At 64.8% G+C, this 12817-nt stretch overlaps 1 protein-coding gene across 1 annotated transcript in view; it reads right to left on the reverse strand.

The window, feature by feature from the left end:
• Nucleotides 1–11809, reverse strand: part of CAMK2B (calcium/calmodulin dependent protein kinase II beta) — a 31711-nt gene extending 19902 nt beyond the window's left edge. The window contains exons 1-5 of the mRNA XM_034664942.1: nt 11761–11809; nt 8566–8631; nt 2973–3045; nt 608–710; nt 441–524 (exon numbers count right to left, since the gene is read on the reverse strand). Of these exons, the coding sequence (XP_034520833.1) occupies nt 441–524; nt 608–710; nt 2973–2999 (214 nt within the window). The 5' untranslated portion in view covers nt 3000–3045; nt 8566–8631; nt 11761–11809. The remainder of the gene's footprint in view (nt 1–440; nt 525–607; nt 711–2972; nt 3046–8565; nt 8632–11760) is intronic.
• Nucleotides 11810–12817: the final 1008 nt, after the last annotated feature.

Here is a 12817-nt window from a genome sequence, read left to right on the forward strand (position 1 = left end):
ACTCCCTGCCCCCCCCTCCCCCTGCAGCCTCCACCTCTAGCCTCCCACTCCCTGCGCCCGGCAGCCCCCACCCACACCCTGCACCCAGCCACAGCCCATCCCCGTGCCCTTGGAACACAAGTGTCATGTCCTGGGCTCAGCTCCGCCTGAGACCCCCACGAAGGAGGCAGCCCTGCCACAGCGGTCTGCATGCCCCCCGCCCCCGCCCTGCCCTTCTGGCCCAGACCTCTCTTCTGGGTGAGGGGCAGGGAACTGGGGTGGCGGGCTTTTCAGCAACAGCCAAGGTCACGTTAGCAATTCTAGTATGTGTGGGGAGGGGGCTCCTGGCTGGCGGCAGCCCAGGGGCGGGCCTGGCACGGTGCAAGTGGCACGGGCGCAGGGCTCCCTCCACTGTGGTCAAGTGGCCCCGTGGCCCCACCCCGCCTCCACAGAGGTCTCACCGCACGCCCAGATGTCCACTGGCTTGCCATAGGCCTCCTTGCGCAGGACCTCCGGGGACAGGTAGCCTGGCGTGCCGGCGAACCCTGGGGACAGGGGAGGGGCAGCGTGAGGGTCGAGACGGCAGCGGACCCCCGCCCTCGCCCAGGCCAGCGAGCTGGACACTCACCAAACCATGCCTGCTGGTCCCCCTGCACCTCGATGGCCAGGCCGAAGTCCGCCAGCTTCACGGCCGCCCCTTTGCACTTGCTGGCCAAGAGCAGGTTCTCGGGCTGCGGACAAGGCGACCCGCCAGTGCGTGTGCGGTTTACACACGGGGGGCGCAGAGGGAAGGGAGCACAACAGACGGGACGGTGGTTTGCAGGCTGGGGCACACAGGTCGGACCCCCTCCCGCCCCCACCACGGGGTGCTGCCCCGGCGGACTCCTTGTGATCCCTGGGGGTCAGAGGGGAGCTGTCACACCCAGGCTGAGAACTCAGGGTGCGGCGAGCAGACCTGAGTGCACCTCACCAGCGCGGGCAGGCCCTGCCCTCCCCATGTCCCATGTCGGGGTGCTCAAGCCCAGTGGGGGGCTGCCTGACGAGGCGCCCCCAGAGGACCAGGAGGAAGGAGGTGGCGCCCACCCCGTCCCTCTGGCTCCGCCTGTGGGGTGCCCGCAGGTGGGAAAGGCCCCTCGCACGCCCCCCTGCCTCAGGGAGAAGCGGCCTCGGGCAAGCTGAAAGGACGTTCGTCCCGTCCCACGGGAGCACCACAGCGGTCCCTATGCACTGGGTCCTGTCCACAGGGCTCTCCCATCCCGGCCTGGCCACCTCTCGCGGTCAGCGGTCAGCTCGGAGCACTCAGAGCTCACGGCCTCTGGACCTCCTCGTCCCTGACCTCCCGGGGCTCCGAGCACCCCCAGCCCCCGCCCCAGGCCGCCATCCCAACGGGCAGGCCCACTGAGACCACACTGCCATTTCAGTACCCCGAGAAAGCCGCACACCGCCAGAAAGACCGTGTCAACACTGCTCGTCACCCTGAGGTGTCAGAATGTGACAACGCGGCCCTCGGAACCCGCGAAGGATGCCAGCCCCGTGGCAGAAACCAGGGCTTCCCTGGGCCCCATGCAGCTGGCTGGGGACGAGCTCCGTCGCCACAGGTGACACATGCTGGAGACATGGGCCCTGCCTGCCCAGCACAGCCCAGAGGCCTCTCAGCATCTTCATTTTGCCAACATAAGCAGGGCTGCGGGGCCCCCACTCCCCTTGCACCTGAGGTGGCCGGGCAGCACTTCCACACTTCAGGGCCAACAAAGCAGCACTCAGTGGGCTCGGCCCCAGGGAAGGGCTGGGGACCCCCGCTCCTGCCCAGCTCCCTCGCAGCCCCCTGACACGGTGCCAAACCCCTCTGCTCCCCCCCACCTCAGCTGAGAGCAAACCCACCACGGTACCACCTCGGGGGTCTGTCCCCATCAGGAGACAGGGGTCCTCTCCGGGAGAGGAGAGGTCGTCTGCCCGCCACACCTGGCAGGAGGCAGAAGGCCCACTCGTCCTGCCCTTTTGTTCTTTCAGCAAGTGTTGTTTGCCCCGGGTCACGCCTGGCGGGGGGGCACCTATGTTCACTCCTATGCCGTGGCCTCAGAGTCAGCTTTGAATTCTGGGCTCCACGGACGAGGTGGGGACGCATGGCTCCACGGGACACTGCTTCAGACCAAACGTGGTGACACACGGTGAGGCCCAGCACAGGCACAACAGGCAGGCCTGGGGCACAGGCGGAGGGACGCAGGACCGTGTGGGACGTGCGGAAAGAGATGGGAAGGGCATAGAAGGGGGTTCCCGGGCCTGCTCCTGGTGGGACACCATCCCCAGAGCAGCCCCACCAAGATCAGCTCATACGCACACCCCTCGGTGGCCCAAGGGAGGTGTGACCCCATTCAGTGTGGGAAGGTTGGTCTCACATGCCACCTGGGGACTCTCGGCAGGAATGACAGGCCCTCCCCCCACCCAGCCCAGAGAAAAATCGGACAGGAACCCAGCTTTGGAGAGACCGGGAGGCAGGGGAGGTGGACGGGTGCTGTTCCTCCCGAGGCCACGCTGTGCTCTGGGGGGGTGACAAACCACTTTGCCCAGAGCGGAGCCAGGGGCAGCAGAGGCTTGTGGGATGGGCTGGACACTGGCAGAGGCCAGCAAGGCCGGAGCCTCACCCCTGCTCCCTTGGCATCAGCCCTGCCTGCACGCACATCGCCCGCGGGCCCCCTGCCGGGTCTGTGTCTCACCTGGAGCCCAGAGACACAACCCGAGGAGACATGTGCCGACAGGCTACTGCCCTTTTTCGGTCCTGGAGCCTGCAGGCATCCGGAGGGATGTGTGCAAACACACACGCACGCACACACGCGTGCATTCTCACGCACACATGCACACATTCTCATGCACCCCCCCATGCTTGTGCGCACTCACACACACATCGGTCCTGGCGCTGCCCCTGCCCCTCCAGGGCCTCCTTTTGCACGACATGCAGGCGCAGACAGCTCGCACAGAGCAGGGTGGGGACTCACCTTGAGGTCCCTGTGGACGACCCCCATTTGGTGGCAGTGGAGAACCGCCTCCAGGATCTGCTGGATGCAGTGACTGTGGCAAACAGCAGGCGTGTTAGTGAGGGTGGGCTCGGGGGGGGTGTGCAGGAGTGGGAGGCTGTGTGGCACTGGGGTCGCGGGGAAGCACAGAATCGAGATGCTGCCTGCCATACAAGAGAGGCGACGCCCGCTAGAAGGGGGTCCCCTCGCGGGCCAGCACAAGGCAGGGCCCTCCCCGCCACCCGTGCCCCGCCTTCTCCTCTGACCAGGCCCACGGAAGCCACATTCAGAGGACACAGCCCTGTTCCCCGTGTACCTGACCCTGAGCCAGGTGTCCTCTGAGAGGGGGCCTTCCGGGCACGACTGGCTAGAGGTCAGGGCTGCCCTCAGGCTCCGCAGACACCCGTGCGTGAACAACACTGCCCACGCAGCAGACCCCTACGACCCCCAGCCTCCGCGCAACACCCTGTGGCCTGAGACTGCCTCCCCCAGATGGCCCAAGGGGTGCACACAGTCCCCAGCTGCACCCAGCCAGGCACAGGCTCCTTGGGGGGTCCCAGCCACCCCTGCAGCGTGGCCAGCCACAGGCGGCCAGGAGCCCCCTGCCCAGGACTGCAGTCACAGCCCCTCTGGGTGGGGGCGAGGCTGGGAGGCAAATGGCTTCAGGCCCCCTCCTGCCACAGCTGGACCCTGCAAGGTAACAGGGTCAGCGGGAGGTGTGGGCTTTGTTTTCCTAACAGTGAACTCGGAATGGGGGTGAGGGACCCGACCTGCTCCTCAAATAGCTCTGGCCACCCCTGGGGGTCACCCGCCCGTGGCGTAAGAAAGTAAACCTGAGTTTCCTCCCTGCACAAGCCAGGACCTTGGAACCCTAATGATGACGGTTCCTGAGCTTTCGGGGGGTCAGAAGGAGCCGGGCCCAAAGCTGTGGGAGACAGCCCCTTGACAGCTGGAACCACAGCCCCCCCTCCCATGTCCTGAATCTCATGCCCTTGTGACCTGGGGTCTCCTGTCCCTGTGTCCTGGCCTAACTCATTCTCAAAACCATCCTTGTTCTTGTGACTCCCAAAAAGCCCCCGTCTGCCTGGAACTGTCCCCTGTGATCCTCATCCCTGTCCTGGTGGCATCCCTGTCCCCATTACTGCAGCCATGGGCTCAGCGCCCGTAGGCTGACCCCCCACAGCAAGCTCGTTGGGGGGACCTACTCAGCTGGGCAGAGCCCGGCCATGATGAGGTCTGGGAAGCTCTCCGGGGCCCCGCCTCTAAGGTCAGGGCAGGCCACAGGGTGCAGGCAGAGGCCAGGCAAGGCCCCCAGCACTTGCCACTGAGGTCGCTGAGCCAGGCCCCAGGGCAGGGATGGCTTTCCCAGCCTGCAGCGACCTGCCACTCACTGCCCACCTGGAGCCCCGGGGCTGTCAGCAGGTCCCTGGGACCACTGCACACTGTGGCATCCTCACGGAGAGGGGGGTGGGGAGCCCTGGCAGACTAGCCCCTCCCGAGCTGCAGCAGCTCAGCCCTGTCCTGCACCCCGCTGTGCACCCTGCTATTCAGTGGGAGCCCCGCCCTTCCCCGCACAACAGCCCCCACAGGCCACAGATGGGCGTGGCCTGGGCCTCTGGCCGCTCCTGCAGGCCCTGGGGTGACCTGGCTTCCAGTCAGACCTGCTGAGCCCGAGGCACATCCTGCTTCAGCTTTGGGTGGGGCACATCTTCCACATTCCCCCTCGAGACACTTCCTTGGCTCTGACCCTTGACAACACCCTCTGGACTTCCCATGCTGGTCATGCCCACCGTGATCCCACGGTGGCCACGGCCTCTGTGTGGGTTTATCTGCTTGGCCTGTGGCCCCCGTGACAGTACAGACGTGGCTCTTTCCTCTCGATCATGCCTTCCCCCGCCCAGCAGGAAGATGTTCTGAGAACGTGTGTTGGACCCACGGGTCCACGTGCTGCAGGACAGACTGGTAACGCCGGCTCGGAGTTAGGCGGCTGCACCCCTGCCCTCCCCCTCATCCCCTCCTAGGAATGCAGGGCCCAAAGCAGCGCCAGAGGTGCGAGCCCACAGCCCCGAGCCAGCAGACGGTCTGCACCTCTCCAAGAGCCTCGCGGGACTTGGCTGTGTTCCTGCAACTCTGAGGACAGACCGTGTCCGCCCGCCCGAGACCCTGCTCCGCGGGCTTCACGGCCACCGTGATGGAGAAACCAGCTGGCAGGACACAGACTTGCAATGGTTTTGCCCCCTACCCTGTGCCCAGGAGTGAGCGGGCTAAGCTATTTGGGGTCCCCACGAGAAAGCGGTGGGGGTCTCCCGGCCACGTGGTGGTGGGAGACTGTCTCCGCAGCCTGCAGGTGCCCATTCTAGGCAGCCCTGCCTTGGGGGGCTCCTGGGGACCACCAGCCCCCCCACCACTCCAACCTGGGACCACAGCCTGGGAGGCCTGCCCCCTTCTGCATTTTGCTTACATTGTACCATATCCCTTACGGGGCCTCTCTGTGGTTAGAGTAGGTCCCAAGCACATTCCAGACGCTGGCTGGATCCTGGATGCTATTCTCAGGGTTCTGGGGTCCCCTCAGCTGCGCCCCTGCTGCCTCCTCCTCCTCCTCGTTGGGGCAGTCGGATTCTCAGGGGGCCCTTGAAACATCTCTCAAGAGCCACATAGCTTTCTAGGCTTTTAAAAACTGGGTTCTAAATGTTTTGACCTTTGCTTTCCCTACTTTGGAAGAAGACCGTCCAGGTTCCCCACCAACCGCCAAGTTCCTCTAAAGTGGGATTAGGAAAGAGCTCAGAAAAGCAAGGCCTGCTTTGCTTCCTCCCCCTCCAGAGATTCACCACGTTGGAAGCCTCGAGACCCTCCCGTGAGCAGCACGGTCCCGGCAGGCCCCTGGAAGGGCCACCAATTCACCAGGCCAGGCCTCCCTGCCACCCCGCGTGGCTGGCATCCCGGGTCCCCACCCAGCACAGCCCTGAACCCCTTTCCGTGGCGGGTCCCCAGAACCAGGCAGCCATCCCAGGATGGGAGTTAGCCCTAGCCACGTCCGCCACGGTTCCTGACGACGCCCACGGGTGACCACCGTGCTGATGTCCACGGCAGACTCTGTCGGGCCCTCCGGCCCACAAACAAAGCGCCAGCACCAAGGTCAAGTGCGGGGCATTGCCAATGCAAGCCGGGGACCTGAGCTCCTGGGAGAAGAGGCAGCTGGAGGCGCTCCCCGGGAGTTTCTTCTGGTCCCCTTGTCCCCTCCTCAGAGCTAGGCTATGAGCAAGGCGGGCTTTGTGAGAGAAAACTAGGCATTTGGGGGGGGACCCCAGCCCCGTCTCCTCTGGGCCAGTTCCAAAGGGCCCCAAACACCAGGGGAGCCCTCCACCACAGGGTCCCTGACAAGAGCAGGAGAGGAGGCATCCATGGGCACCAAGCGGTGGGGTTGGGGGCTGGAGTGGGTGTTGGAGACAAGGCCAAGAGGCAGGCAGGAGGGGCAGGTGGGTGAGGGAGGAGCTCGGAGGCCACAGGTGTTGGGGGACGTGGGATGTATGCACAGTTGGCGTGGGCGGGCACAGGAGGAAGGCACTGTGGGCAGGCTGGGGGAGCCCCGGGGACTCCCAGCCAAGAGAGGGCCACAGCTGCAGGCCACATCACCCCTCAGCCAAGAGCACCTGCTACGGAACACAGGGAAGGCGCCAGGCTCCCAGAAGTGACAGGTGCTGAGGACTAAGGCCCAGGGGCAGGGCGTTGCAGGCGGGGAAACAGAGGGCCGTGAAGGCCACCTGCCCAGACGCAGGCAGCCAGGTGGCCCTGGCGGCAGAACTACAAATCAGCCCTCCTCACGCTGCCAATGCCCTGGCGGTGGGCCCTGGGACCGGACCGGGGGACAGCCAGCCGGGACCCTGCCCACCTGGCCGGGCCTGCACCTGCTGGCCCCGCAGAGCTCCTCCCGCCCCAGCAGAGTTCAGCACGGCCCAGGCCCAGCACGCAGGCGCCCACTCTCCAGACGTCCCCACCCCAGCAGCACAGAGCAAGGGGACGCGACTCTGCTCCACTCTCTACTTTTCTTAAAGGAGGAAATCAGAACCAGATGTTCCCATTCCTGAAGGGGACCGGCCACTCCCAGGGGAGTGGGCAAAACGAAGGTCTTTCAAGGAGCCTCGGGAAGGCAGCCCCTGCCGCTGCGCCCTCGGAGAGGCTGGCCAGAGGAGAAGCCACAGCCCCGCCTGTCCCTAACACCCAACCCCGGCCCTGACCCTGGAGGACCACCCACCTCTGGCAGCTGGGCTCTGTGGGGACCGAGGCAGCCGCGGGACTCGCTCGGCCTGTTACCAGCAGGCGAGGTCACCCGTGGGTGCAGAAGCAAGTCATGAAAAGTTACTTCTAAAAATAATATTCAAGGCAATCCTGACGGGCTCAGTCGGTGAAGCATCTGCCTTCGGCTCAGGTCATGATCCCAGGGTCCCAGGATCAAACCCCGCGTCAGGCTCCCTGCTCCGCGGGGAATCTGCTTCTCCCTCTCCCTCTGCCTGCCACTCCCCCCTGCTTGCACTCACTCGCTGTCTCTCAAATACATAAAATTTTTAAAAATTAAAATAAGAATTTTCATTTTCTTGATTAGAAAAGGAATATGTGTTCATTAGTAAGATTTTTAGAAAAAACTAACATAAAAAATTGAAAACAAAAAGCATCCAGAGTTAACACCACTGCCTAGAGATGGATGACCAGAGTAGCCTTTTCTCATTGTTGTGGGACGGGCTCCTGGCCCCAGCGGGCGGGGAGCAGCTGGCCTCAGCCCTCCTCAAGCTGAGATGCACGGTCAGGAACGACTCCAGCATGGGCCACAGCAGGCCACCGACGGCCTGCTCTTCCAGGAACGAGGGCCCTGCGTCCCCAGCAGAATGCTGCAGGTGGCACCCTGAGGTCCCTGGGCCCCTCATCCCCTGTGACGGCTGACCCCAGGAGGAACGGCTGACCCCAGGAGGAACGGCTGCCCAGGGGCCCACATGGAAGCCTCACCTGGAAGGAGCCTGACTCCCTCCATCCTTGCACACGGGCCCCCACGAAGGACAGCCCACAGACAGAGTCCCGGAGCCACAGACCCCCCCTTGCCTTCCCTTCCTGCCTCTGGCCCTGGGAGGATGCGTGAAAGAGGACCCCTGCCCTATCTTCAGAAAAACATTTGGAAACCGCCCAACTCCTTGAGGAAGGCCCCGTGGGTGCCTACTACGGGACAGACAGCCAAGGGAGGAGCACCGTGACTCCCTTTCCACTGCCCCAGGGAAAACACCCCTCTGTAGGCCAGTCCCCACCCCGGGGGGAGCAGAGCCGGCCCGGGTGCTCCCTGACTCCACGCGCCTCCAGTCTGGGGGAGGACACACGAGCTGCCCGCTGCTCCTGGGACCTGCTCAAGGCTCCCGGCAAGGTTCCGCTGGGCCGTCCGCCAGGCCACGGACAGACGCTTCCGCCCGGCTGCCTGGGCCGTGTGAGCCACTGTGGTCACAGGAGCTACGTGGGCCACAGGGGCAGGACTGGGACCCAATGAGGCAGGGGTGGCTAGGAAGAGGGCCCGAAGGAGCAAGGGCTGCACACCCACCTGGCATCCGCCTCGCTGTAGTACTCTCTGGCCACGATGTCCTCAAACAGCTCCCCACCCGTGACCCTGCAGGCAGAGCACGGAGGTCACAGATTCTGGAGACCCCTCGCCCTCGTCACTTCCATCACTGCCATCAGCACTGACATCAATTCCCCCTCCTCCATCTCCTCCATCTCCTCCTCCATCTCCTCCTCGTCCTCCTCCCCCCCTCCTCTGCCCTATTTTCATCATCTCCTAGGACCAACAACTGACCAAGTCCTGACACTTGGTACCCATTCACGGTCTCACCCTCGCGCCCACTCTGTGACACTGGCACTCACACATGCACAGCTGAGCCTCAGCAGAGTGGCGCCCAGAGTGGGCAGCACAGGAGTCTGACCCAGGCCTTACAGCGTTACCCAGACTTTGTGACGCTCATGCCAGGCCTGCCGAGATCCGGCTCCTTCCTCAAGTCCCCCAGCACCAGAGATGTGTCCCCGCACAGAGCAAGGGGCCAGAGAGATGGTGCCTGGATCTGGCCTGGCTGGTGGGTGAGACCATGTGGTGTTCAAAGTCCCATCTAGGAGGAGGGCGGGATTTCTGTCCACATACCCACTTGTGTCCCTGCTCAGGGAGGGCCTGCAGGCCCTATGACCAGGATGGACACCTGGACAGGAGCCACTGCCTGGAGGGCGTCTGGGAAACCAGAAAGATTCCAGGCAACCTGGGGTGCCTTGGGTTGGAAAATATGGGTGGACAGAAAGGTGAAGCCAACAGGGGTGGGGCCCAGAGGCAGGGGGAGCAGGGAGGAGCCCCTCACCCAACTTGGCAGGCTCTGAGTCTGCCAGCAGACTCTACCCAGGCTCCCCACCCCTGAGATGGGCAGGCCTGGGGGCACCTCCTTCGGCAGCTGCGCTGGCCCCCTGGGCTGTGTCTCTCCACCTGCATTTCTGTTCTCGAATGTGGGGCTTGGGTCGGCCTCATTTCTGTGCCCCATGGGCAGGGCACGGCAGGGCTGGCTTGTGGCAGGGGCGCCGGGCACGGGCCCTGCTGAACGGGTGCCCCTGGCATGGGCAGGCTCTCCCTTAACGTTGGAGGGAAAGAAAATCAGGATGTGTGGGGCGTCAGCATGCCCCCACTCCAGCTACACACTTGCCTCGTGACCCCACCGGACATACCAACAACTCTGGGAGCAAGCAGCTTTCAGGGTCCCAACCTGCCCCTGAAAGAGCCTGAGGCTCATAGCAGGCGAGTGCCTAACGGAGACAGAGCCTCACGTGCGTGTAGACACATATGTGTGCCGGGGTGTGCACCTGGGTGTGCACGTGTGTGCCTGGGTGTGCCTACAGGTGTGTGTGTGTGTGTGTGTGTGTGTGTGTGTGTGGAGCAAGAGGATGGAGTTAGAGGCCCAACCCAGGAGAGGGAGACTCACTGTTTATCTCTCTGCACCCAGAGCTCACAGGTGAGGCTGTGCAGACTCTGAGTCCAAACGCGGGACGCCTCACCCAGGGCTGGGGACAGGCCCCCTGGGTCCTGCGACCACAGGAGGCTTCCGTCTCTGCTGACGGGCACCTGGGCTACAGGGCAGGGTCTTGGTTGTTAAGGGGGGGTGGCGTCTCACACCGGCAAGGAGCCCGATCCAGAGGCCAACATCTCCTCCTGTAGCTCCCTGTCCTCTGCAGGACAGCGTGGCTGATTCTGGGCTGTCCCCAAGGCCCTGTGACATTCCCACCTGTCAACTCCTGAATCCATACTTCCCCCAAACTTGGGGCCTCCTGAAGGTGATGCCAACCCAGGCGGGAAGTGGTTCCCCAGTTCCAGCACCACAGACCTGCAGCGGGTGTGCAGTGTGACACGGGGGGGGGGCTGAGGAGGGCAGGGCCTGTCTCTCCTCCTCCTCGCTCCCCCCCACACCACCCACACCAGAAACAGCTGCCTGAGGCCCAAGGGCATCCCGGGTGCCCCGGAGCAGGGGCCTCCGCGGGCGCAGGAGCACCACAGGCCCATGGGCCACAGAGGATTTCGGGGGGGGGGGTGCGGGGCCTGGGCCCTTCCCCTCCACCGCCCCCCGTGAAACACCACCAAGTACTTCTCGCTGGCCTCACAGAGGTTCTCCCCACGCTTGCCTGTCGTGTCGGCCAAGAGACGTGAACCTACACGCGTGCGTGCACACACACGCATGCACGCAGTTACACACGCATGCAGTCACACACATGCACACGCGGACACCCACACCCTGTTCTCTCCCTCCTGTCTTCTCCTAAATCACACCCACCTGCCTGTCTGCCACCAGGGCCTGGGCATGGCCACCCTCCAGCCCCGTGCCCTCTACATTCCTGTGACGCTGGGTGGGTCTGGGGACACACGGGGGCAGGGGACGACAAGTCTGCCCCCCTCTGCAGGGATCATGGGACAGACGTTTTGGACACAGCCTCAGCCTAGCGGTGGCAGCTGTGTCCCAGGCCAGCCCTGGCATGGTCTTGTGGGACACTGGGGGATTGAGAGGGGACCAAGCCCCTGCAGGACAGTCCCAGCCTCTCTTGACCAGGGGACCTGGAGGGCCCTGAGGGCTCCCCAGGCTCTGCGCCCCATGGCCGCGGCGGCATCTGTCCTTGGAGGGAGAAGCAGCTGCCCCAGGCAGGCGTCCTGTCACACCGGTGACAGCGCCCTGGCCCTGCGGTCATGCAGAGGCCACTAGGGGCCGCCCAAAGCCCGCGGCCCCAGCCCACCCACTTCCCGGGCCCCGCCGCAGTGAGTCACAGGCAGCTCAATATATCTGCGTGGTGGAAGCTGCCAGGGAAGGACGGGATGAGCTTGCTGCTCCTAAATCCTGCAGGAAGAAGAGCCGCCAGAGGCCCCAAAGCCCGCACATCAGACCCTGCACACGCACACGTGTGCACACACAGACACGCATACACGTGTGCACCCCAGAAACTGCACGCACACACGCTCATGCCAGTCGGCTGTGCAGAGGACCCCAGGGGAACACCAGCGAAGGAAAGCCTCCCCTCCCCTGGCTCCTCCGCCCCCTGCTCGCCCTGTGGATGAGAGGACCCAGGGGGCAGCCCCAACCTTGTGGGACTCCAGACACGGACGGTGGGGAGGCTGCGCTGGCGATGCTGGAAGGGAGGGGGCCTGGGAGGCAGGGGCTGAAGGAGCCTCAGATCTCCTCCCACCCCAGCCACACAGGGGAGCGACCCCAGCTCAGGCACTTACAGATCAAAGACCAGGTAGTGGAACCCTTCCTCGGAGATGCTGTCGTGCAGCCGCACTGTGGGGACAGAAGAGGCCATGAGGGGCTGGCCCAGCCCGGGACCCGCCCTCGCTGCGCAGCCCCCCTCCCTTGTGGAGGGGCCCACCCATCCCGACAAGGGCCTGGGGCTCCCCAGAGCAGGGGGCTGCAGGACAGAGCCCGAAGGGAGAGCCATGGGTCTCGGGAGGGCATCCACGGGGCTCTAGGTGTCCGCTGTCCCCTTTCCTCTGCCAGAGGGAGACCCAGCCCCCTCTCAGCCCCCCGGCCAGGGCACCGGGCGTCACAGGCGGGGTGGGGCCAAAGGGTCAAGGCTCGCTGGACCAGGCCCTGGAAAGGAGCCGCCCACAGGAGAGGAGCACCGTGAGGCCCCGTCGCCCGCCTCTAGGGACAAGCGAACGGAGCCCAGTGAGGCATCACTTCCAAAAGCTCAGGCCCTGGGTTCGGGTTCCAGGCGCTCCCTCATCCTGGCTGGCCGCTCTCTGTATCCCTGACCCCGCAGCAGCGCCCGGCCCAAGGGTGCTGCCGAGCCTCTGATGAGTGTGCTAGTGGCCAAGTAAGCGGCTCTCGGCGCAAAACGCCAGCCCCAAGGCCGCCTCTCTGCGGAGCCGGAGAGGTAGCCGGAACTCAACAGCAAATACTTCGAGGAACGGTTCACCCTGGACACTGCCCTTCCTGAGCCCCATTCTGCCTCCTGCAGGCGCTGCTCTGAGTACCTCGTGCGGTCATCCGGACGCGCTCCAGCCACTGAGAGGCCAGGCATACGGCAGACAGGCGCACCGCTCCCCAAAGGCCAAGCAGAGAGGGGAGCAGGGCTCAGAACCCCCAGGAGTCGTGGCTCCTTGCCCACCCCCCACCCCGCCCCGGCAGGTCAGGCCGCTGGCGCCGGGCAGGTTTGCGGCGGCCCCTTCCCCGCACCCTTGACACTGCCCTAGTTTCTAACGGCCTGCAGCCTTCCTCCTCCCGCTGGAAGACTCTGGGGGCCTGGCTGCCAGCGTCTTCGGCCAGGAAGCCCAGTCCGGC

This window comes from Ailuropoda melanoleuca, chromosome 1 (genome assembly GCF_002007445.2).
Source record: "Ailuropoda melanoleuca isolate Jingjing chromosome 1, ASM200744v2, whole genome shotgun sequence".
Lineage (NCBI taxonomy): Eukaryota > Metazoa > Chordata > Mammalia > Carnivora > Ursidae > Ailuropoda > Ailuropoda melanoleuca.